Here is a 27,303-nt window from a genome sequence, read left to right as displayed (position 1 = left end):
TTTACACATTGATCGCGAAATGCTTCAATACAATCAATGAATATTAGTCATTTCAATATATTCATTACAGACAGTGCAATGGTATTGTAGTTATCTACATACATCAAGTTGCGCTCTGAGGTGCTTCAATACAATTATAATATTTAGTATTCACTACATACATTCATTGAGTCATACAGCCCGAGGGGTCTATACAATTCCCAGCCCCTCGATGCATTATGACAGAAAGATCTTAGACAGTGACCTTTCCCCATTGTGCCTTTGCCCCAAGCTTTAGTGCATCCCTCAGCACGTAGTCCAGGACCCTGGAATGTGCCAGTCTGCAACACTCAGTCAAGGACAACTTTTTGCACTGGAAGGCTAACAAGTTTCGGGCAGATCAAAGAGCGTCTTTCATCGAGTTGATGCTCCTCCAGCTGCAGTTGATGTTTGTCTCGGTGTGTCCCCCTGGGAACAGCCCGTAGAGCACAGAGTCCTATGTCACAGAACTGCTTGGGATGAACCTTGACAAAAACCACTGCATCTCTCTCCAGACCTCCTTTGCAAAGGCACGTTCCACAAGTAGATGAACGGTCTCTTCCCCACCACAGCCACCTTGAGGGCAACGTGCAGAGGGGGTGAGACTCCTGGCGTGCAGGAAGGATCTGATGGGGAGGGCCTCTCTCACCACCAGCCAAGCTACATCTTGGTGCTTGTCGGAAAGTTCTGGCGAAGAGGCATTCCGGCAAATGACTTTGTCTGCTCGGAGAACCAGCTGACAGGATCCACCATCTCCTTTACCTGCAGGGTTTCTAAGACATTACGTGCCGACCACTGCCTGATGGACTTGTGGTCAAAGGTGTTTCTCTACATAAATTTTTCCACGAGGGACAGGTGGTACAGCACGGTCCAACTACTTGGAGCGTTCCGCGGCAGCATGGCCAGACCCAGTCTTCGCAACAGCGGGGGCAGGTAGTACCTCAGCACATAGTGACACTTGGTGTTTGCGTACCAAGGGTCTACGCACAGCTTGATGCAGCCACATGCAAAGATGGCCATCAGGATGAGGGCGATGTTGGGCACGTTTCCTCCCCTTTTATCTAGAGGCTTGAACATCACGTCACTGCAGACATAATCCATTTGCGACCTCCAGGTAAAGCGAAAGATGGCTTGGGTGATCACCATCGCGCAGGAGTGTGGAATGGGCCAGACCTGTGCCACATACATCAACACTGAGAGTGCCTCACACTTCCCTGTGAACTTTATTGACTTTAAACAACTCTGGAACCCATCTAGCACTTCTACAAACTCAGACAGAGCCAGTGGATCTTATTCTTCAACTACTTTGAAAGTGATTGATGATCCTTTTAAATAGTTTGGGTTGAAAGGAGGTAGGAATCCTTCCTGCCTTTGAGCACACCTTCAGCTCTGTGAGGTGAGGAGAGGGCATTCGCTGGAATGGTGAGGCGAAAAAGGGCAGTGTTGCAGTCAAATCAGTTACATACTAACTGGCATCACAATGTCTATCCTGCATACTTCTGGCATATGCTAATACTGGTGCTACTGACCTACCAAAAATGGCATTTGGCATGGGTTGTGCCAGAAGAATGTGTGGGGGGCACAAATACCATTTTGGAACCAAAATGGCAACCATAACACCTAAACTATGGGTGCTGTGGAATCAAATTTAATGTTATAAAAAGATATCCATTGGAGGTGTATATGAAATGAAAAGTGAGAGGATATATCTCTCAGGAAAGGCAGAACAAACTGGGGCTCTTTAGAGAAGATTCAGGGGGTTGACCTGATAGGTCTTCTAAGATTATGAAAAGATTTGATAGGGTAGACTTAGAGGAAACATTTACACTTGTTGTTGGGGGGGTGGCAGGGGAGAGAGGGGTGGAGGTGAGGGGTAGTCCAAACCTAGGGGGTCACAAACATGTTCCTTTTTTGCGGCATAGCCATGCAACCCAAAAGTTCGCATGCAGACCATGCACAAGCCAGTCCCTTTAAGTTACTGTGCAGGTGCAGCCATGCACAAAATGGGTCGCACATTTAAATTACCCACGCACTCCAAAAGAAAACATTAGAGGAAAAATTGATCATAAATACAAGATAGTCACCAATAACATCCAATGGAAGCTCAGTAGAAACTTTACCTAAAGAATGCTGAGAATGCAGAATGTGCTAACACGGTTGTAGGTACATTTGAGAAGGTTGATAAATACGAGGGAGAAAGGAATAGAAGACTCAATGGGCCAAATAGTCTCCTTTTGTGTTGTACTATTCTAAGATGTTCGGCTAGGGTTAGAGGAAGTAGGGTGGGAAGAGGTTGGTGTGGAGCATACACATCTGCATAGACCAGTTGCGCCAAATGGTCTCTGCCATAGTTTGAAAAAGTCAGGATGGTCAAACCACCACCCCCCCCCACTTCCACTGGCAGCACAGTGCCTGCTCTGGAGGTCCTCTTGCAGCATGTTAATCCACCCCACGCTGGTGAATAACTCTTGAAGACAGTGCTCTTCAGTCACCTCTCTGTGTCAAGACCTTTGGCAGGAAGACAGATAGCTCTCCTCATTTGATCTTGCCTTAGATCCTCAAAAGTACGTACAATGGGACCCTGCAAAGATCACTTGTGTGAAGCGGAATGTTAGCATCCTTCGAATCAAGTGCCTTCCCAAAATTGAGGTAAATGCCACCCTTCAGTAACATACACAAATATTGCTGCAGGTACAATTGCACCTAACTGCACTTTTAATGAGCTTTGCACCTTGAGCACAGCCCAAGTTCTGTTAAATTTTCATCGCTTGGAGGAAAATGATGCAGAAGGCTTTGAACACATCGCTTGGGTGTTACTTTAATAAAATTAAATGTATGCCTTTTAGGCAGGTTGATTCTGCTCTGACCCAGAAATGTACATCATGCACAAACAAGACCATGACCTGGCATAACTGGATTCCATCCCTCATCAAAACATTAATAGGAACTGGAGTAGACCATTCGGCCCCTCATGCCTGCTCCACCATTCAATAAGGTCATGGTTGATCTGCTTGTGTTTCGAATGCTATGTTCACATCTAGCCCCAATAATCTTTGATTACCTTACCTAACAAGAATCTATCTACCTCGGCCTTAAAACACCTAAGAAACAGTGCTGAGACATTCCAACAGAAAATGAGGACCACCCCATGGCACTTTGTTAGTGCAATGGATTGCTCTTTAAATGTATATAAAAAAAGGTTATCCAGTGCAGATTGATACATTACAAATATGATAAACAGCAGCCAACCAGAAAAAAAGATGCAATAGTTATGATAATCTAATCAAAATCAAAAAACTTGCAGTGAAACACACTAACTGTGGACTGCTAATGGAGAAAGTTGAAGAATGGCCCACTTTACTGATCAGGCTCATCGTATTATTGTGCATAGGGTGAGTGAATGAAGATATATCTTCTACAAGTCAGAAGGTCAGCCTCCGTTCAAGAGCATTTGAAGGCAACTACACAGGCAAATGCAATTTCAATTCTGTCAATTTTTCAAGGATCCAAAGGACACTTTCTATTGAAAGAGAAGCACCAAGGATAATTGACGAATTCTGATTTGGCCAGGTATACCAATTAATAACTTTACATTGCAACACATGGGTGTGGATGTGAGTTAAAGAATTTAACATACAAAGAAGTCATCAGGTCCACGTTAATCTTCCACTCAAACCTTCTCTCATCCCACTTAATCCAATTCTATTGGCACATTGTTAATCAGAATTTTTACAGTGGAGGCCATTCAGCCCATTGTGTCTGCACCAACTCTGCGAATCAGCAATTCACTTAGTGCCATTCTCCCCGTAACCCTGTGCATTGTTCCTTTTCAAATAAGTCTAATACCCTTTTAAATGTCTCAATTAAACCTGATGCCACCATACAAGCAGTGCATTCCAAACCATAACCACTCGGTGTGAAAAAGTTCTCTCTCATATTGCTTTTGCCTAGTATTTTTAAATCTGTGCTGTCTCATTCTCAATCCTTTCAAGACTGGGAACAGTTTCTCCCTAACTACTTTGTCCAGACCCCTCATGAGTCTGAATACCTCTATCAGATTTCCTCTCAGCCTTCTCTTCTCCAAAGAAAACAGCTCTAACTTCTCCAGTCTATCTTTATAACTGAAGTTCCTCATCGCCAACCATTTTCGTGAATCTTTTCTGCACTCTCTTCAATGCCTTCACATCATTCCCCAAGTGTGGCACCCAGAACTGGGTGCACTACTCCAACTGAGGCAGAACCAGTGTTTTACACAAGTTCAACATAACCTCCTTGCTCTTATACGCTATGCCCCTATTAATAAAGCCTAGGGTGCTGTATGCTTTATTAGCCTCTCTCTTAATCTGTCCTGCCACCTTCAATGACTTATGTGCATCTACACTCAGGTCCCTCTGCTGCTGCTGCACCCTTTATTTTATATTCTCTCCATTTTCTTCCTACCAAAATGAATCACCTCACATTTCTCATCAAACGTCATCTGTCCACCCATTCCACCATAGATATCCTAAGTAGCATGTACTTTAATTAAACTTTACATTACACTTTAGTCTTCTGGCCTAACATTGAACTTAACTTTAGGTGTTAACTGTTCACATGTTCTTGCAAGAGCAGGTAGGAAGATGGCTGCACCAGTCATTGAAAGCAAAGGACGTAGCTAAGGTTGGTTCTCCTTAATGTTGTAGACTGCTATTGGGATGGCCTGAATCCCTTGGAATCTATCAGCCTTTCTCCAACCACAGAAGCCTCTTGGCTAGACTTTACATACTCTGCTATTCTGCTGCATTTACACCTTCTCTGGACTCAACTTTTGTTCATCTCATTATCTCCTCCTTTTGCTTTCCACCATCATCACTTGTTATTTAGTTAATCCCATCCTCTACCCCATCACAGACCTCTTTCCTGCCCTGTTTCACCTAGTTTTGCACTTGCTTAAAAGCTGTTTACATCTAGTCCTGATGAAAGGTCATCAAACTGTTTGTCTCCACAGATACTGTCTGACTTGCTGAGTCCCTTTCCAGCATGTTTTTAAAAATATCAGACCAGCATCCCAATAATTCTTTGGCATCACTCGAGGCCAACTGTACCTCAATACTGAACACCCAGTGACACTAAGTTGCATATTCTTCTAGACTCCAGCAGCTTAAATCATATCCCTTACTAGGAAGCTCACAGTATAGTCTTCACTTCCGAATAATTCAATTGCCATATTCAGAAAACAACTATTCACCATTTACATGAACTGATTGCCAGTCAACAGCCAAGACTCTAAATAAACAAGGTTAAACAGGTCCTCATATTGAACACCTAAAATTAAGTAAATCAAACTAAAAATGCAGTAATTGAGTGAAGATTTTAATACTACAGTTCAGACTTCTGGCCTTTTGCTGCTCAGAAACCAGGAATGCTTATCTTTCAGCATACCCAATTTTATTCTGTGCATCATTCCAATACATATATATTAATTTTGAGTTAAAGAGACTGAAACTCCAGAATAGGGCACCCCACTGATCTATACAATGCACACATCATCACTAACAATAGAGTGGTAGGACAGCTCCAATTATTTAATCTTCTGTCTCAGGTATGCAAATAGTCGTTTGGTAGTACAGAACTTCAGTATTGCTAAAAAAGAGACAAGTCTAATCTTCTCATCTTGCACTCATCAGGACACTTCGCAAGAATACCAATATAAGGGGAAAACAACAACTTATACTGTATGTGAAGTGTGCTGATTGGTTGGCAAGTGGCGTTGCCATGGGGAATGCACAAGTGATGTCTCCTTTTTTCAGCAATGTTTACTCTTCGTTGAGCTCCAAATCTCAACCACACAGGCTCCCTAGAGGGAAAATTGGAGTCATTCCAAGTTTAATCAGGGATGACTCAGGAGCCACATTTGCTCAGGATTGCACATAGCTCATGCACTCAGCTGCAGGAGATATGCAACTAACCTGCAACTAGCCTGTAACTAAAATTAAAAAGCTTTTTATTAAAAACCCATTTATTTTGAAAATTTATAACAAAACTAGATACATTAACATGAAATTGGTCTTCTGAACTTATTTTCTGTACAGAAGTAACCTCAACAACATTTCAAAGCTTAATACATTTGTAAAGTAACTACACTGAAAATTTATATTCAAATTCATTTTTCTCTAAAAAATTCACACCACACTAAAAATAAAAAGTAACAAATTACCTAGTTTCTAATCTCAACATTTAGTTTTCTTTTAAAAAAGTCCCAGAGTTTATAAATATCCATTTTTCAATGGGTATCTAGAACTAATTCCATAATATACTGTTATAATACAAAGAGACTGTTGACCGAGTTTATACAAATATTTGAAAGCCATTTACTTTCCTCTTTATAGGGTTTTTTTGCATTTGTAATTAAAAACTGAACAACCTTTTTCAGAAAATCTGGTACCTGTAGCAAAGCTCTTGGTATTTTCAACTACTGGTAACATTTTCACCAGATCCATTTTTAAGACAAACATTAGACAGCAACAAGCCCAGCACTAAAAGTTAAAACACCAGTAAGTATTGGGCAGTTACAACTAGAAAATATATCTTAATTATAGTTACGGGATAGATTTTTTTCATACTCAGGTTTCTGAAAAAGACAGCTTCTTAAAACACTTCTGCTCACCACTCTTGCATCAGTTCTGTTGCTATGGAAATGCCAAAACAATAAGTAGTCAATAATGGAGACTGGAGTTTTTAAAAAAAGACATTTCTGACAGATTGCACAGGCTGTCTTATTGTACACCCTAATACACAGCGACAACTGAATAATCTCAACCACATTTAACAAAAACATTGTCTGCTGGACCAACTACACTATAAGGCACAGTAATGGCATAAACTCCAAACTGAATGCAGTAGGTTTGAGACAGGTTTTTATGATAATGTACAACTGCTATCCTTAGTGACTGCTATTAACAAAATGAATGTCTACTACAGGAATCACTTGGGTGAGTCAGCCTGCTTACCAGTTTGAAGTCAGCTTTCTAACAGCTAAGGCTATGGAGCACTTGCACCCTTCAAAAAATGTAATGGTTTAGGAATGCCAGCTACTCAAGTTCCTTTGTCACTCTTTGGAATACCAATCCAGGGAAAAGGGTGTATGTGTATGTGGGGCGGGGGGGAGAGAGAACGGCACGGTGAAGGGATACAAAAAAAAACAAACTAATACCGGTGGAAAACGCGCCTAAAAATGTCATGTTCTGTGGGGAGGGACTGTAACTGATTCTTCTGTGAGTTAAAGGGGAGAGATTATAAACAAAACTCACCACTACCCAAGTTTTCATGGTACAACTTTGGTTTAACAGTGGCAACTCTGACCAATCTAAGGCAACATTCCAGACCCCCAGCAATCTGATGCTTTATCCAACTTGTCAGAAATGTTATAATCAGTTATTATAAATGCACTTTAGAACAAAACAGCACATGAAATATATTTTTCATAAATATACATCGCCATAGCTACAGATACTGCCTCAGAGGAATGTCACTTGATGCGAATATCAACCACAGTCACAGTCTATACATTTATTGGGCTCATTCATCATCTTCAGTATCCTCTTCCCCATCATCCTCCTGGGTCCTCTTTCGTTTCTGGCCTTGGACAGTTTCTGTGAAGGAAGAATTTATCCAAACAGATTAGAATACGAAGTTTTAGTGAAGTGATTGTTACAGTGAAAAGCCCCCATGGAAGAGGAGTATTCCAATTATATTGGGAATATTTGGAGAAGGGACCGGGTGCATATAAAAAAATAAGATAGAAACTGATTTGCTGCATTTTAAGTTAAGAGATTTAAGGCTGTTTGCCTTTTAACACAAAGGCACTACAGTAAAATTCACGTAATGACAAAAATAATCACAATTTAATTGCCATGACAGAACAGAATACTTAGTCCACTGAAATTACTAGAAACTGATCATCTCAGGGTCAAGGAGCACTGGCATTCATTCTGGAATGAGGGAATGCTGAAAATGCAGTTTAGGCGTTTCCTTCTAACAGACTTCAAACTCTTCACTGCATTGCCTCCTCTGACAGACCTCTTTACTCATCCTCCTCTTTCTCTACCGTAAATTAATTCTTGTCATTAAGCTTCTGCCTTTAAGCATTTAAAGGAATTTTTTGTTTCTTAAAAATAAACAAATTGGGCAGTGTCTGATTTTCCTGGAATGCATTCCTGGTGCTCCATTAAGCAATACTTAAGAAAGGTATTGAAATACAATATAATTGATAAATGAAATAGACACGATAGACTGAACAGCATCCTTCTGTCCTGTAACGATTTGGATTCTAAATATTGCTAATATGAAATACACAGATTTTGGAATTGTATTTAAAACCTTACTTGAGACATAAAAAATTTCAGTTACTGAAGAAAAATGGCAATTTCTCCCCCTTCAAAAACCTTCTTAGTGATCTCGGAAACTACTGCACAGGCAGTTTAAATGTTACATGTTCTCAGAAAAGAAATGCCAAAAATGACAATAGGATACAAGGTTGGTGGACAAGTAGTATGTGTATATGCAAGCAGATGTGTATGTTTAGAATAAATACATAATTTTCATAGAATATTCAACATAATTTGTATAGATTATTCTGTTATAGATATACTTAACAAAAATCAATTTACGCAGTAGGTAGGTGGTTAGGTTTATCTTATTAAATGTGTATAAGTGGATGTGCCAGTGTAAACATGTCAAGACTTATTTTCAATATGCTGGGATATGTTAACATGCAGCTGGATATTGGAGGTGGATTGAGCAGGTTATGAGACAAAAAGTTAAGGAAAGGAGGCAAGAATAAAGCCACAAAGAGGTCAGGACGGTGAGTGGGTGGTGCGTTGAAAAGATTAATAAATAAAAAGCAAAGTTTGGAGTTGCAGAAGGCAAGCACAAAAGAAGTTGGTGAGATGAAATATGAGCGGGATGGAGGAAATTAGGGCAGTTATGATCAAGAGGGTGGAAAAGATCAATAGAAGACCGAATTCTGAATAGGCAAAAGATGTGCATACGTAAAACTTTTACAATACATTAGAGATTATTAATATTTAGACTATATATACATCCTTTCTGCATTACAAAAATTTGCAATTGATCTAGTCTAAACTAGCCAAGTGTTTCTTGAAGCTTACCTTTGCACTCCTCTTCACCATCTTCAGCTTCTTCATCCTCATCATCCTAAACGAAAAACAAAAAAAATCAGTTTTATATTTCAGACTTAGCTGTAACAATAACGGCCCCACTCAATGCTTTCATATGCTTGGATGCAAATATTTATGAGTAGCATCTACACAAAACAAACTCCAAAGTTTGATGACAGACAGACTTCACTGGTTTCTAAGAGGTTGATGCAAAGATTGAACTGCAACTGGATCCAACAATGAGTATTTTGTGCATACCTGTGACTAATGTTAAGAAAAGAAAAAGAAACGAGATGGAGTGAAAAAGAAACAGATCCATCAGATCAGGAAGTTTTGTTTTTACATGGTTTATTACTTACATCTTCATCTGCACTATCTTCATCATCGTCATCATCATCTTCTCCATCAAGTTCATCTTCATCCTCTTCATCCAAGACGTCAAATTCTCCCTCTTCATCATCATCCTCCTCCTCCTCTTCAACTGCAAAAATTATACAAGTTAATGAATTAATTCAGTGCAAGGTCCATATTTTAACCCAAAGTGTTTTTTCCGCTACCAAAATGGGACCAGGGAAACAGACAAAAAAGTTACACATTCAAAAGTAAAGGAAATAGAAGAGCAAATATACTAAAAGGAAAAACAATGAAAGTTAGAAAGGAAAGAATAAGACCATAAGTACAGGTAAAACATTTACATTTATATAAAAAAATTGTAGATTACATTTACGGTAAAACTATTTCTGATGTATAAATAAACATTGTGACATTAACTGAAAATAAATTAAACCAGAAATGCTAGGTTTTAATGAACAGGCTGACAATCTATAGATTAACATCTTAATTTCTCAGTTCACTCTACAAAGAAATATATAATGTTGTTTAATATTTGAAATTTCAGGTGTCAGGCACTTCGTGCATAGCAAACAAGTCTCTTGTGCAAATCCCACATTGCACAACTGGATGCTACCTTGTTTATACAAAAATTCAGAGACAAGCAAATCTGGTGGATTTCAAGCCTGCACATTGGTATTATCTTGGAATACAGCAATACCGATCGAAGACTGGTGAACACTCAAATTTGGGCCCACTAACAAACTCCTAGAATAAATAGCAGTATCCAACTTTTGAAAGTCATTCACCAAGAAAACCTTTTTGCAGCTGAGAACAGGTAAATATTTCCCAAAGCTTATCCATACTTTTTAAACATTACACTATGAATATTTACAAATTTTGATTACACTTAATAATTTACATAACAACCATATCACTAATCCAAAAAAGTTAAGTCACCAAATGGGAACCCTTTGGAACATATTTCATTATCATTATCCTCTCATCAGCAAATATGTCAACACTTCAGTTAAGTAGCTTTAAGGCTGAGGAAACTTGCAGGACTCCTTTACAAAGTGGGACAATTGAAGTTATTTGGTTACTAAATTAACTAGTTTGGCGATATGAAATGATAAAAGCCCTTCAAGTTTTGCACATCATCAGCTTAGATCCTGTGTAAAAACATACCATCTTCATTTTCCTCATCATCATCTTCCTCATCATCGTCATCTAGACAGTCACCATCTCCTTCCACATCTGAATCGGGTGCTTCCTGGTCATCCTGGTCATATCCATCTAAGTACGTGAGCTGGGGGAGCAGCTTGAACATGCTGTCTCTGTAGTCATTTAAATTAGTCACTTCACAGTTAAATAAGTCAAGACTCCTCAAATTCAGAAGTTTCTTCTGTTGAACAAGAAAATACATTTGAGTATTCTGTGATTCTGTTATGAAAACACATCATGCTTATTTCAACCTTATTCCCATGGTATTACAAGGAGGATAGGAGAAAGGGATACATCAGATATTGATCAATTTGGTTATATCTCTTCAAAGTTCAGTATCTATTGCACAGAACCTATTGTAACAATTGATATTTTGTAACAAATAATCCACACAACTTAAATATTCATCCTCACCTGGAAACTAGGTAGGAACAGAACTCAACTTCTTTCGCATACAATTAAAAAAACTATAGCGATGAAATGGAGGATGCCCCACCTCAAATTTAAATAAAGCAAGATTCCCTAGATCACGAGCTAATGAAAGGCTTTTATTCAGATTTGGGGAGAGTTTACTTTAAATGAAAGTTGGAAAATGTTCATGTGAGTGAATGCATTTGATTCTGCAGTGTTACTTCAGCGCAAAGGAAAAAAGATTTGCATGCATATTGCACTTATGATTTTAAAACGTCCCAAAGCATTTCAAATCAACAAAGTCTTTTTGAAAGGTAGTCACTGCTTTAATGACAATCCTAACTTCAAGGAAATGTCCTCAAAACAGAACTTTATATGTATTTTCTCATTGAGTGTCTCCATAGTAACTATACACTTATGAAAGGGGACCTCAAGAAGCCCATTGCAGAGAAGGAACAATTTAGACCATCTGCATCATTAACTGTGGAAGCCTTTCAATTGGAGAAGCTGATAGCACCAGGATCTCTGTTACAATGCTTTGTGGAACATCATTAGTTCCGGGGGCACAGTGGCATTGTCACTGGACCAGTGTTCCAGAGACCCAGGGTAATGCTCTGGGGACCCGGGTTTGAGTCCCACCATGCAGATGGTGGAATTTGAATTAAAAGTCTGACGATGACCACAAAGCTACTGCCGATTGTTGTAAAAACCCATCTGGTTTAGTAATGCCCTTGAGAGAAGGAAATCTGTCATCCTCACCTACACATGACTCTAGACCCACAGCAATGTGGTTGACTCTTAAAACGCCCTCTGAACAAGGGCAATTAGGGATGGGCAATAAATGCTGGCCTAGCCAGCGATGCCCACATCCTATGAATGAATAAAAAAAATACAATAGCGTGGATATAATGGTGTTTGAAGCATGGCTTCCCCTTATATTTAAACTTAAACTTGAGGGCTACAGCAACAAACCTGAAGAATGATGGGGACCCTATCAAAACCTTCAAACAATTTCCATTAGGTCTGCTCTTGGCCTTCCATGCTCCAGTGGAAATAATTTCTCCTCATAATAAGTTTCTAATCCCTACTGTCCTGGTTCATTTTGTACTTATTATTATACAGGTATGTTGCATTGTCTCTACAATATTAATGTCCTTTCCATAATAGGGCACCCAAAACTAAGGCCTAACCAATGCTCTTGTACCATCTCTCATTGCTCCGGTACTCTTATGATCCTATTTTCAGAACCCAAAATCTGATTCTGCTTTTTAAAATGGATTTATCCAATTGCATTATCAAGGAATGACATTTAACTTTATAGATTTCTGTTTATCCACACCCTTCAGCATTTTTACATTTGAGTATGTACACCCACTCCTTGTTTTCTTGAGCAACACCCATTATCTCTAGTCCTGCTTTTCCTGTTCATCAACTTTCTCGGTCACTACTTTTCTTACACCACATGCCTGAATAGTTCTAAACAAGACTCCTCTTAGATACATTAATGTTAGACCCGTTAAAGTCTTGTATTTACACATCTACCACACCTGCTCTGCTATCTATCCAATTTGCCATTTCTTTAAATTTAAATATGTTAAATACGACTTGCCTCGAACAAGTCAATCTTTTTTAAATTATCATGAATTTGGTCTTGTCTTGTGGATCCCAGCACAACTGACATTAGACTAACTTACTGCTACTTGGTTTACACTTCTCTTTCTTCGTGAACGGACGTTAAATTGGATAGCCTCCAGCCACTCTCTCCAGACTCTCATTGATAAAAAGTTCAAAATTTGCTCTCAACTGCTTTATCTTCATCATTTGTATCTCACACGCTCTCACTCAGACACAAATCTGAACATATCTTTTAAGTAGAAAAACTCAGCAGGTCTGACAGCATCTGCGGAGAGGGATACAGCTGATGTTTCGAGTCCGTATGAACCTTCATCAGAACTAAGACATATAGAAATGAGATGAAATATAAGTTGGTAAAGGGGGGTGGGTGGGAGGACTACCTGTCCCACCCACCCCCCTTGACCAGCTTATATTTCATTTCATTTCTATATGTCTTAGTTCTGATGAAGGGTCATACGGACTCGAAACATCAACTGTATCCCTCTCCGCAGATGCTGTCAGACCTGCTGAGTTTTTCCAGGTATTTTTGTTTTTGTTCTAGATTTCCAGCATCTGCAGTATTTTGCTTATATCTTTTATGTATGTTCCTTCTTTGTCTCTCTCTCTCCACCTCTGAGCGCCAAAGCAAATCAGACCATCTCATTAACACAGGGAAATGAAAAATATCAGCACCACAGGTTTTACCATTAAAAAAATCTTTCTCTACCCAAAGACCCAAAATGATTTAAGAAATGTAAATTGAGATTTTTTCCCCCCCATCAGTTTAAATTCTGTTCCACAGAACAAAACTGTCCACTAAAATTCCATTATCTCATGCCACAAAGATGTCCCTTGCAGGAAACTGTAAAGCTCATACTATGAAAGAGTCTGTGTTCATGTTAATGCATATTATTGGCCACAGTGGAGACAAGCAACGAGCGTAGATTAAATGCAACTACTGGGTGTTGAATGTACATTGTTCCACTTGCAGTGTCAGTGCCCTTGACCTTATTAGCAAAATTTGGCCGAAATGTATTTTCCAATCTTCAACTGATATTCCAATAATCCAGTTTTAAATTGCCATACAGTCACAAGTCTCCAATGAAGGGAGCTGATTCGAGAAAGTTACTCATTTTCACCTGCTTGTTGCCTTTTATAATTATATTACAATGAATAATACTCAAAACAAAAGTGGAAATGTCAATCACATGTGGCTTCCTTCAGGCTCAGCTGATGCCAGGTGCCTGATCCAGGAGGCTGGGCTGAGTTGTCACTGGCTTCAAGAGCCTCCCGGCTGGTTCAGGATTTCCCTGCTCAGCGTATCGCTTGGCAGCAATGGATAATTGCTAACCTGTAATAGCCATAATTCTACCCAGCTAAATCTTGTCAAGCTGTATATATTATTCATCACTTCACCCCTCACCTATTACTAATTTCTTACCAAAGGCTCCAGAGTGTTGATGTCCTTGATTTTATTTCCACTGAGGTTTAAGTGTGTAAGGCTTGGGGTCCTTTCTGCCAGAACTTCAAGACCTCCAGATATCCTGTTATCACTTAGTTCAAGCTGAAAAATTAAGATTGCAATGTTTGTAAATCACAATGCTGAACTATTTTGTTACAAATTAAAACTGCAGCAAGCCACAACCATTGGCCCTGTGCTGCTCACAGCCTACCATAGCACTATGATACATGGACAAGGTCATTTTTTAAATACAGGTCATGGGCAGATGGTAAAGAGCCACACAATATCATTTTAAAATAATTTTCACACTCTGGTTTTCAACTAGGCTCATAATATAGTAGCTGCAAATAACATCAGGTTATAATTAATTGAAGCCGTAAAGATAATTAGAAACCAAGGGCCAATTTTGTGTGGAATCTGGCGAGTTTATAACCAGAAATAAAAACATGGCAAAACTCATCAGGTCTGACAGCATTTGTGAGAGGGAAACAGAGTTAATGTTTCAAGTCCGTGTGACTCTTCTTTATAATCAGGTTTGGTTAAATTAAAGGCATAAAAGGTCACCTTTAAAGTGTTTAGGAATCATGTCTAAGGAAAGAAATTGGTAAGAATACAAGTTGGAAAGTGATGCGATGAATCTCAGGAGCAAGTTCATGAGGTCATACGGACTTTTAATCATATTGCAAGCCTTTTATCACAATGTCAGGATAAGCTGATATGTCTGCAGTAATTGTTAGAAGATGACTAAAGATGACAATCATAGCTTGTAATTCCCAACAGACAACCATTTCCAGGTGTAGCTGAACACCTCAAATGGATGGCAGAGAAGTCAGGCCTACAACAAACAATCTACTACACAGCCAAAATTTCACATTTGTGCTCAGATGATAGAGAAAGACTGAAGCCTCCAGGTGATATGGAATTAACATTTGAACTGTAAACATAACCATACAAAGCTGTACTGAATGTAACTGCTATACTGTTTTAAAAAAGTGAACCCTAGCTAATGTTGAGGTGTGAAATAAAATGCATTTGTGCTGATGGTGATTATTAGTTATCAAACCCAATTATCCTCTTGATATTTAACCTTAATGATGCTATCATGTACACCATTAAACAAAGTAATATAACTGATGCCAATTTTATCCTTGATGACTGGCAGTTAGGAGCTTTATTTATTCAATGTCATAGTGTTTTTGTGTTAAATAATTAAGGTTTTAAAACTATCACTAGATTTTGGGCTAGGTTATAAAAGATGGTTCAAAGGGAAAATGAGATGGGCACGCTCTAAGTCCCAAACATCAATGGTAAAACCCAGCTGAATTCTGACATACAAATATTAGGAGAGAGGAAAATAATTATCCAATACCTTTCAACTAATGCCCCTCACACAACTCAGAATGGCCACTGATTGACACTATCTGCCACTTTGGGGCACGTGACCAGATCTGAACTTCTCAAAGTAACTGGGGGCATTATGAAGCTCAGATCAGTCTAATAGAGGCAGGAATGTTGATGCTATTATAAAATAATTTACAAATAAATATTCTAATTTATAAATATGAACTCTGGTCAGGAAACCAAGAACTGAAATGTAACCCTTTTTAAATTCTGCGTTTGCTGTTGATAGGTTATAGCCAACTGATAAATGGCATTGAACACAACAGATTAACAGCTGGATGCTGTCTCCTTTAAATTTTAAAGTAACTGGATACTGTTTATGAAGAATTGCCAACTAGGACACAGCGATCAACTGATTAATGTCCTTGCCACTGGACTCAATGTCCCTCCCACTGCATCATTGATGTAGTATGTACTATCTACAGAAAGCACAACATAAACTCACCAACGTCATGGGAACATCATTACCAAATGAAGTACCATTCTGACTGGGATATATTTCATTGATCCTTCATCATCACTAGTTCAAAAATTGGAGAATTTCCCACTTAGCACAATGACTAGAAGTGGTTCAAAAAGGCTGACCGTTAAATGTCACCTCAAACTAATTAAGGCTGGGCAATAAATGCTAGCACCACCCACATCTCGAGAATAAAAAAAATACAAATACCAAAAACTAATACAATGAAAAGGAGTTAAAAGGCCATGATACGTAGATTAATAATCTATAGTAACAGTACATCTGTGAGGAATAATAACTGAAGGATATTAGATTAATCATTTAACACTATAATTCCACAGCAGAATTGGATTTAGCATTCACACTACCTAAGATTACAGATGTCTACATTTAGCATGAACTTGAACATAAGTGCCTAAATTTAGTTTCTTTCAGACATCGTTCATTATCCGGTCCGATGTATATTAACAGCGACACAACCCCGAGAATACAGTCACTTCTAAATTAAGCTTTCAATGGCTAATAGTCAGAATGAAAGATGAAGTCAGACACAGATGCATTAGCAAAGACTATTTAACTAACACATCTATGATTATCAGTTACCACCATCACACAATTAATCATTAAGAGCTATAAATATTTAGGCAGATATTAATTGCAAGTTTAAATTGTTACAGGTGTTTTAAGTGTACCATAGTACATTCAGCCGTGGCTGTGTAGCTTTATGACCATCTGCAGTTATGTTCAGAATTCAAGATCACTGTAATTAACACAATATATTTATTGGAAGGCTGCCCACCAGGAAGACTGCACCAAATGCATTGTAAACCAGCATAGTAAATTGGCTCTGTTGCATTAGTAGCTGGACTTTTCTCAGATGATCAACTTTACCCAAAAAATGAGTGTTCAAATTCCTACCTTTCTTAGTTTATTTAACTTTGGGAGATTTGACACAGATGTCAGCATTACATTGATCATACTGAGAAACTCTAAGCTCTCAAATGCTGCCGACAGTCCCTCAATTTTGCCATCGTTTGACCTGCAATTATCCAGAACCAGCTCCTTAACCTGCAAGGGAAAAACAAACAGTACTTTCAAAATTATGTAATGTAGTCCAGTTAAATGCAACAGACAATTTTTATCAAAGTCTTGAATTTAATAAGGCATGACAGAATTATTTTGCAGTATTGTCTTCAGTGTACTGTATTTGATGTCTTTAAGAAATTAGGGCTTAAAATTAATTGGATGGGAGGAACACAGTAGCTGAAATTAGGTGAGAACACCAGAAATCGGAACTTACTCCATTGGTGAACTAGCTTCCTGCAGTGGTAGTACTGGAAGAGACAGAGCCCATGACCTCGGTGTTGCCATCTTTCTACCCATGTTTCCCCCACTACGTATGAAGCAGGCATCCGGTGCAGACCGCGATTAAATCCTGGGGAATAAATATGAAATCCGGGCCTTTTGTCTCCATCCAGCCTGGCTCACATACACTGAGACTAAGTGACTTTACCACACACTAGATCCCATGCCAATAGTGTCCGCTGGATGTATTTATTGGCACAGAGGGCGAGGGAAAAATGTACCTGGATGATGCTGTCTGTGATTTAAAGTTCATGGTCTAGATTTGCTATTGCACCCACCGACTGCTTTTGGAACTGTATTCTACAAGGAGCTAACGCTTCTGAGGTGTGAAGGCTAAAGTCAAAATTATCAGAAAATAGTTAAAGGAAGAGTTAGCCCAAAATCTTGACAGCCTTTTACTAAATATCTGCAATTTTGTTGAGTGCTCTCTGGGGGGTGGTGCTGGGCTCATAGATGTAACTGTTGTCTACATTGCCCCCTGCTGGTAATTGTGACCTCTGATTCAAAATTAATTTAAAACAATCAAATTCAAAACCTATACATTGAATAGATTTTGGTAAGTTACATATAATTTGTTGGCAGAGGTTTTGGCAGTTTAGTAGTGAAAGTCATTGGTTACAACCCTTCCTTGGTTAATGCTTTCAATAAGAATTATCACCAATGGTGAGGCAGAGTGGAGAATGAGAAGCAATCTAATCTTGGAGAAGTACAGAGTGCATGGCAGTACGTATACCTAGATTGCAGAGGTACCCTACAATAAATTCACCGAGGACCCAGAAAATCTACTGAGAGAGGTGGGAGTACAGGACTTTCTGTACAGCCATGGATAAGTTGCAGTTTGTGGAGGCTACTAATGTGAGTTTGGCAATGTTACAGCAATGAAAGGAAGTTGTCTTTGTAATAAACTGGACTTGGGAAGAAAACAAACCAGAATGGAGCAGCATTCTAGGCTAAAGGCACAGAAGTGCTAGAAGGAGCTGATAACCTTTTATTCTGGTGGAGGAAATTATAGTTCAGCCACATATAGAAAGTATACTAGTGCAGATAAAGCATTAAAAAAACTGGCTCCTTTTCCTATGAGCCCATTGACAAGTACCACTGTTTTACACAAAGTGAATTCCAGGTTCATTGATGCAGAATGAAGCAAGATTGATTTGTGGTAGAAGGTGAAATGGTTTCAGGGAGGTACAATGACCTGTTACTGGGAACCCTGGAGAAGAACTCAACCACACAATGGATAGGTCTCTTTCCCAAAGTTGCTCATGAGGACCTGGATTTAAGAAGCAATGGAAAAACTTGCACTTTGACGGCACCATTCATGATCTGAGGACAACCCAAAACGCTACACAGCCAGTGAAAGTACAGTTGCAATGTGGGGAAACAACACAGCCAGCAGAGAAAGGACCTAAAACAGCAATAAGATAAGTGGTCAAATAAAATGTTTTGGCAGTGCAGGTTGCTGGTTAAACATTGGCCAGGGCACCAGAATCCTCATGTAACATTGGTACTTCCCCAATGCTGCATTTAGACTGGATTATGTGCTCAAGTCTTGCAGTGGCTCTTGAACCTATGACCTTCTAACTCGATGAGTGAGCTTCTATTGAGCCAGGTCTGACAACTTCATCCGTTCATAAGGATCAAGTCTTTAAATAGACATTGAACTTGGAATATTTACAAATTCAAAGTAGCTAGCAAATCACAACCTGGTATGCATAAACTCTTCCAACTCCCTGAAGTCTCAGCACAATGGCCACTGAAAGCTGGGTTTAAGAACACAATCACATTTAGCCATAACTCAATACCTACCAGGACTCGGTTGTACATAGGCAAGTAGCTGTTGCTGAGACTCTACAACTAATGGACATGATATGATATGATATGTGTCCTTGTTGTGGTCAGGATGTGATAATGGAGTCACATTTGGAAACAATTAAGTTGTGCGGCTTACTACACACCCCAAAAGAATTCTGGTACCCACATCCTACCAAGAACAAAGGAGCTTGCATTTCTAGTTGCTTTCACAGTCTCAGGACTCGTCAGGCTGCTTCACACTCACTGAACTACTGAAATGCAACCACTATTGTTTTGTAATCTACTTTGGCAGGTATGGTTGAGGGATAAATGTTGTCCTAGACATAGAGAACTCACCTTATTGAATAATGTCATAGCACCTTTTACATCTACTTGAGGATAAGAACAGGACCGTAGCTCAATGCCTTTATGCAACAATTGCAACTTGTGGTGTAAGACATGATCCGACAACCACTGAATCAAGAGGAAAGAACAGACCCTTCGAACAAGCCCTCAAACGCGTGTCAGTTGTTTTAAATGATCAACTAGTGATTATCCTCCTTGGAGGTAGGTCCAAGTTAACACAGGTCCATAGTAATACAGGCAGGGTTAATGATTGAACAGCTAGACTGGCTGATTAACGAGCATCTCTGTATCCATTAATAATATCCAAGATTTCTGCCCACTGAAGGCTGCGATCCCAGGTGCTGAAATCTTTTGCTGGGTTCCTTTCCACAGCTTTGGATAACCTGTCTCTAACGTGTAGTGCAATCTGGATTCCGTGAGTAACAGGAAGGTTCTTGGTGTTCTGTGCTAGCAAACTTTAGAGCTACCTCTGCACAAACTGGGGGAATCCTCTAACCTTGGCTGTTACTAACTATAAGAAATAGGAGCTGGAGTAGGCCAATCGGCCCATTGAGCCTGTTCCCCCATTGAATATGATCATAGCTGATCTGACCGTGGTTTTAACTCCACTTCCCTGCTGTCAACCCTCCACAATAACAGGCTGCCAACCTCTCTTCACGGACCTGTCCATCCCCAGGTAGCCCTGGAGAGGGAGCATGCAGTGCCCATCAGTACGCGTGATACTTTCCATAGCCAGTGGATACCTCAGGGTAGTGTGTCTGAGACACACTGGTAACACCATTCTGGTTAAATGTGACGAATCCCAAAGGGAAATATGCAAGCAGTCAACATCAACCGAACAGAAACTGTATTTGTGGATTTAATAGCTTGGTTTGAAGATTCAAATATTGTGGTGGGTTTCTGCGTAACCTCCCACCAAATCTGACACGAGGAATTCACTAGTCAATACTGACCAGTTCTGCAATGCAGTCCCCAGGATTAAGTTACCTTTTTATCAATTGCTAACCATTCTTCAGCATTCCTAAGTCGTCACATTCTTGGTATAACTACATTCTTCCTTTCTCACTTACTAATAATTGAACCAATGCATATTTCATAGTATATAAATATATGTCACCAAGATAAATATTTCACTGCCTATACCAGTTATGCCCGTTTACATTACCTAATGAAGGAGTGCAATAAATGCAAGTCTTTGTCTCCTTCTGCTCCCCAAGAAAGGCCAATCCTAAACAGAGCTACTTTTAATGAAGTTATACAATTAAGTGAATATTATCATGCTGCCAAGGAATGTCACTCTAAACACACAATTCAGTTTCTCTTCAATATCCCAAGGACATTTCAGAAAGTGTAATAAATCAGGAGTTGGGGAGCTGCTAACTGGGGGCGGGAGTGACAATTAAAAACCGAAACGTTTATTTCACTGCTAGAATTGTGATCAGGAACTGATACAATTGATCGCACGAAAGAAAATATTCAATGGGAATCCAGGAGTCATGTCCAGAGTTCACTCAGTTTCTGTAAAGATATAAAGGGATTAAGTAAACAGGCCATCGCCATTCTGGTTATAAAAGAAAAAGGCAACATTTACAGCCCATGTGCTGAAGTAAAACTTGTGTTTAAAAAGTCGATCCTTTTACTGGGAGATACACAAAGAGGTGATTGAATATTCGGGATATCCGAGATCCTGGAGCCGCCTGTTTAACAGGAGAAACTCCCTCCCTCCCCGCCCCGCCCCGAGCGCTAAGGAAATGGGGGAAGAGGAAGATATTGCGCCGATTGTGGAAATCGGGCCCAATCCGAGCGCAGGCGGCCCTTCGCCAACCCCCCCCCCCCCCCTCACTAACACGTGGAGGGGAGGAGGCCGAGCCAGCGGCCCAGACTTAACCTCAACCTCCTCGGGGCCGGGTCCAGCGGCGATCCCGGGGCCCCAAATTCCAACACCGGCGGCGGGAAAACGGCGCAGTTACCGCCAATTCAGCGCCCATCCGAGCCCGGGGCCTCAGCCCCCCCCTCCCCCACCCCCGGGGCCTCCCTCCTGACCGGCGTCAGCCTCAAGCGGCTCCGGCCCGAGGGAGGGAACGCGGAGCAAGCACAAGCCGCCACAGAGAAAAGGCCCAGACTCCCGCCGAGGCCGCGCCATCCACCCGGCGGGAAATTTAAAATCGGCCCAGAGGTTTCTCTCTCCCGCCCGCCCGCCAGCTCCGGCCATGCGGTCCGGGTGAAGCCGCGTCTCCCTCCCCCGCCCGCACTCCCCGCCGCTCAAAGCACACATTGCCGCCTCCCCTCCCCTAATCCCGGCTTACATCCGCCGGAGTCCTGTTCCTCAGCTCCAGGTTGATCCTCTTCTTCATGTCCATGACTCTGGGGAATGGCCGCCGAAACCGCTTTCAATGAGAAGCAACGGACGGAAAACCTGGCTCAGCTCAGCAGCTCCAACCGCGCCAAACTGCCGAAACCTCTGCGAGCAGCCCCGGGTCCGCCCAAACCACTGCCCCCTCAGGGCGCCCAGCGTCATTGCAGCCTCAACCCGGGTCCGCCAGAACCACTGCCCCCTCAGGGCGCCCAGCGTCATTGCAGCCTCAACCCGGGTCCGCCAGAACCACTGCCCCCTCAGGGCGCGCAGCGTCATTGCAGCCTCAATCCAGGTCCGCCAGAACCACTGCCCCCACTAAGGGCGCCAAGCGCCATTGCAGCCTCAATCCAGGTCTGCCAGAACCACTGCCCCCCCTCAGGGCGCCAAGCGCCATTGCAGCCTCAACCCAGGTCCGCCAGAACCACTGCCCCCTCAGGGCGCGCAGCGTCATTGCAGCCTCAATCCAGGTCTGCCAGAACCACTGCCCCCCCTCAGGGCGCCAAGCGCCATTGCAGCCTCAACCCAGGTCCGCCAGAACCACTGAAACTCCTCAGGGCGCGCAGCGGCATTGCAGCCTCAACCCGGGTCCGCCGGAACCACTGCTCCCCCTCAGGGTCCCCAGCACCATTGCAGCCTCAACCCGGGTCCGCCGGAACCACTGCTCCCCTTCAGGGCGCCCAGCGCCATTGCAGCCTCAACCTGGGTCCGCCAGAACCACTGCCCCCCTTAGGGCGCCCAGCACCATTGCAGCCTCAACCCAGGTCCGCCCGAACCACTGCCCCCCTCAGGGCGCCCAGCACCATTGCAGCTTCAACCCGGGTCCGCCGGAACCACTGCTCCCCCTCAGGGCGCCCAGCGCCACTGCAGCTTCAACCCGGGTCCGCCGGAACCACTGCCCTCTCAGGGAGCCCAGCGCAATTGCAGCCTGAACCCGGGTCCGCCCGAACCACTGCCCCCTCAGGGCGCCTAGCGTTACTGAAGCTTCGGCGAGGAACGCCTCTTGCTGTGCCACTGCTTTTGGCCTTGGGGTGTTAATACTGAATTGCATGAATACCAATTGAATTAGCATGTGAGGATAACTCCAGTTTTTAAAATATAAATGTCCTCAGACATGAAGGGAGATTTCATCCGCTACTAACCGGTCTCTGCTAACTGATTAATAAATGGCCCAGTCCACATTACCCTTCAGAATGTTTGTTCATTCATGAACAAGACTTCTCGCATCCATGACCTCTCCATGAATAATGGCATTGACACCCTGGCTTTGACTGAAATCTGGTTCATGGGTACCTTGCTCCTTGCTGAAGTCTCCCCTCCTGCCCTGCCCTTATCACCAAATCTTACCTTAGTCTCTCCTATCTACTTCCAAAAGCACCTTCTCCTCTTTGAGCATCTTACTTTGTTCCATCTCTCTAATCATTCCATTAATATCCTTGTTGCCTACCCTGAGTTTCTCAGCAAAATTTCTCTTCCTACTGCAGATTTACATTTGTACTTTCAAACTCCCAAATGCCTACATTATGGCTTTCCATTTTCCATTCTGCAGCTGTCAATATGGCTCACTCACCTCCACCTTTATGCAGCTGTCCCCAGAGAAAAAGCATTGCTCTCTTCCATTCTGGTTCTTTACTCTAGTAGGGCTCCAATCTTTGCTTCTGTAAGCCCAGGGAAATAATTGAACATTAAGATAAAAGCAAAATACTGTAGATGCTGGAAATCTAAGGGTCAATCAAGGGCCCAAACACTCCTTTCAAGTGAAGCAGCATTTAATTTGCACTTCCCTCAATTTAGTCTACTGCATTTGCTGCTCCCAATGCAGTCTCCTCTACATTGGAGAGACCAAACGCAGACTGGGTGACACTTTGGGGAACACCTTCGGTCTGTCCGCAAGCATGACCCAGACCTCCCTGTTGCTTGCCATTTCAACACACCACCCTGCTCTCATGCCCACATGTCCGTCCTTGGCCTGCTGCAACGAAGCTCAACGCGAACTGGAGGAACAGCACCTCATCTTCCGATTAGGCACTTTACAGCCTCCTGGACTTAACATTGAGTTCAACAACTTCAGATCATGAACTGTCTCCTCCATCCCCACCCCTTTTCCCATCCCCCTTTTTTCTAATAATTTATATATTTTTTAAATCTATTTTTCTTTTCCCATCTATTTCTATTATCATTTTAAAATTTATTTCCATCCATTGTTTTATCTCCACCTTTTAGATCCCTTCTCCCTACCCCACACCCACTAGGGCTACCTGCCATTTGCTCATCCTGCTTTCTACCCTTAATGTCACCATTAACACATCCTTTAGCTAATATCACCACCGTCAACACTCCTTTGTCCTTTTGTCTATGACATTTTTGTTAATCTCTTCTTTGCCTCCACCTATCACTGGCCCCCCATCCAGCTCTACCTGTCCCACCCCCTCTCAAACAGCTTATATTTCATCTCATTTCTATTTCTCTTTAGTTCTGATGAAGAGTCATACGGACTCGAAACGTTAACTCTGTCTTCCTCTGCACAGATGCTGTCAGACCTGCTGAGTTTTTTCAGCTATTTTTCTTTGTTGAGAAAGAATCGAACATATCTGGTGTACAACTGGATTAGCAATCTTTAACCTGACGTGGCACTGTTAGACCAAACATGATCAGGCCTCACTTTTCTCTGTAAAAACCATCCTCTCCTCTAGAATCATTCTGGAAAGAAAAGCTTCTTTTCTCAACTGTCTTCTTAAACTTCCTTCTTGGCCCCTCTTCCCTCAGCTCCAACAACAAGTACAATGTGCCCTTGGACTTTTTCCTCTAAGATTGAAACCATCCTTTCAACTGCCTCTGGTGCTTCCCCACCCATCATCACTTTACCCAGCAAGTCATTTGGGACTCTGAACCCTGTCTCTCTCTCTCTCTGTCTCTCTAGTTTCTTGCCCATCTTCTGTCATGCTATCTCTGTGGTCATCTCATCCATGAAACCCACCTCCTCCTCGCCCATTCCCACTAACTACTGACCACTCAACTCTACTTGCTGGCCCCCATGTTAGCTTACATTGTAAATGGTTCCCTCTGCTTAGGTACAATATCCCTCTTTTTCAAAACTGCTATCACCAACAACACCACCCCCCCCTCAAAAAAGTGAATCTTTGACCCTCTGCTTTGGAAAGCTACCATAACATGTCCAATTTTCCTTTAAACTTGCCTCCCAAATCTATGCCTACTTTCCTTGCAACTCCATATGTGAATCTCTTTGAATCAGGGGCAAGAATAATCATATATTTGCCTCACCACATCACTGAAACGACCCTAATCAAAGTGAATAATTACAATGTCTGTGGCTATGATATCCTTTCTCCTTCTCCCTGCAGCCTTTGACATGATGAACCAAATCATCTTTCCCAATGTCTTTCCCCTGTCATCCAGATCAATGGGACTACTGGTGATTAGTTCCATTATTACCTATTTGATTGTAATCACAATAAAATTTAGCACCAGCTCCTGTTCCCAACCTCACATTACCTCTGGAGCACCAGGACTTTATTTGCGACCTCCTATTTATCACTCACATGCTGAGGCATGAAAAGCAAGACCTCTCCATCACCTGTTTCAGCCCTCCTATTTTTTCTGTGATATCAGGCTGTTTGATTGACATCCACGTTTTGCACAAATGGCAATTTTCTCCAGGTGAACAGAAGAGGAAGAAGATAAATTGGATGGGTGGATAACATTGAGATGTGGACCGAGGGAGGCTTGAAGAAAGCCAGAGAAGGAGCAAGACGACGCCAACGACCCCACTAGGGCTATGGTGGCAACAAACGAGCAAAGCTTTGGTAAGACCAAAGCCATTGTCTTCAGCCAACGGTATAATCTCTGTATCCTTCCCACCAATTCTATCCGCTGCCTTGGCTTGTTTCAGACAGAACCAGATTTTTCACAGCCTCAGGATTCTATCTGACCCTGAGCAAAGTTTGCACCATCATATTTTCTCCATCAGAAATACTTTGCCTTCACAACACCATCCATCTAGGCTCCTACATTGCTCTGTAAGTTTGAAAACACACAAATAGCTAGAATCAGCAACTCACTGAGATGACGGATATAATAAAGGAGTAATCTAGAGGAGAGAATAAATTAAACATTGACATCGTAATTTACTGAAGTTCAGTCAATAAAATATCAAAATAATTTGTAGTTTTTGTTGAGTAAAATATGGAAGTGATAAAATGTCACAGGAAATTGTATCATCCATCTAGCGTGAGCAAGTATGTAATTAAAAAAATTAATTGGAATATATAAATTGGGAACGATACATATTTATGAATACAAAATTCAAAATTTGTGTACTTAAAGTTATTTAAAATTATTCATTGAAAATTCGAAAATTTCTAATAATTACATATGATTATTTAATATTTATGATTGGAAGGTATACCTATTTATGATTGGAAGGTAAACCTATTAAAGAAGATTAAGTACAATGGCAATTAATACAATGAATGGTGATATATCTATATAAAGAGGATACAGAGATAGTTATTTCTATAAAATAAGTTGCAGAGAGGGCTGACCTTGTATCTCCTCAGAGGTGGTAAGGGGGATGGGGTTGGGATGTTCATTGGAGCAGGCCATTAGCCTGATTTTGGGCAGCAAAAGACCTGGCTGAATACCAAAACAGGACAAGAAATGCTTTGCAGCAGCAAAATTTCAGATAAGACTTGGGGAATAGGCCAAAAGGTGAAAGACACAGATTAGAAGCAATTAAATTGACTGAGGAGGATGAGACCAAACAGGCAGAGTGGAACAGGCAGAGGGCCCTGGAGATCCAAGCTAGGAACATTTCATGATTATGTTACTTCATTCTTGCCAATGCTCAGAAAATTTAAATATCTGTTATACATTGAACTTTGGCATACACCCTTTTATTTGTGCATCACTATGCCCAACACTTCTACCACTAGATGGGGCTTTATAGGCTCTAGCAGCTGTGGATCCCTACACTTGTACTTGCAGCATCATGAAATACACTCTGAGGGGATTCACATTCTGAATTTCTGTGGGCAAAGCCATAGGAGATGCACAAGTTTAAAACTAAAAATACAAATAGAAAAGAGATCGTTTTTATCAAAGCATCGAGTGCCAGTGTGATGCTAGGTATGTGGGCTGTACATCGTAAAGATTGGCAGATCATATCAAACAGCATGTCCCTTCTGCTGGGCAAGATACGGATTGTACTCAATCAGCCCATGCCTGCAAAACTCAAAACACTGTGTCCAACATGAGATGTGAGTCCGTGATTGGACAACATTTGCGAAATAATCCACAGTGTGCTAAGAATTACACCAACAACCGATTTAAG

General features: G+C 41.3%; 1 protein-coding gene across 1 annotated transcript; it reads right to left on the bottom strand.

The window, feature by feature from the left end:
* Positions 1–5,998: 5,998 nt before the first annotated feature.
* Positions 5,999–22,076, bottom strand: LOC144688844 (acidic leucine-rich nuclear phosphoprotein 32 family member D-like). Its single transcript, XM_078555834.1, has 7 exons — positions 21,907–22,076; positions 16,997–17,146; positions 14,197–14,319; positions 10,695–10,911; positions 9,536–9,657; positions 9,168–9,213; positions 5,999–7,649 (listed from the first exon to the last, which is right to left on the bottom strand). Exons 1-7 carry the CDS (start codon positions 21,958–21,960, stop codon positions 7,576–7,578), a joined length of 786 nt encoding a protein of 261 aa, XP_078411960.1. The 5' UTR covers positions 21,961–22,076; the 3' UTR covers positions 5,999–7,575.
* Positions 22,077–27,303: the final 5,227 nt, after the last annotated feature.

Source organism: Cetorhinus maximus, chromosome 13 (assembly GCF_964194155.1).
Source record: "Cetorhinus maximus chromosome 13, sCetMax3.hap1.1, whole genome shotgun sequence".
NCBI lineage: Eukaryota > Metazoa > Chordata > Chondrichthyes > Lamniformes > Cetorhinidae > Cetorhinus > Cetorhinus maximus.
Note: the sequence above shows the minus strand (reverse complement) of the source record. Positions and strands in the feature narration are given on the sequence as shown.

What these genes read in the sequence shown, in the direction of transcription:
- LOC144688844 (XM_078555834.1), bottom strand. Translation starts at nt 21,960, where the DNA reads ATGGACATGAAGAAGAGGATCAACCTGGAGCTGAGGAACAGGACTCCG. An exon ending in GGAACAGGACTCCGGCGGAT is followed by an intron (nt 17,147 to 21,906) that starts GTAAGCCGGGAT and finishes TTTCCCTTGCAG; the next exon opens with GTTAAGGAGCTGGTTCTGGA. An exon ending in TGATGAGGAAAATGAAGATG is followed by an intron (nt 9,658 to 10,694) that starts GTATGTTTTTAC and finishes TAATTTTTGCAG; the next exon opens with TTGAAGAGGAGGAGGAGGAT.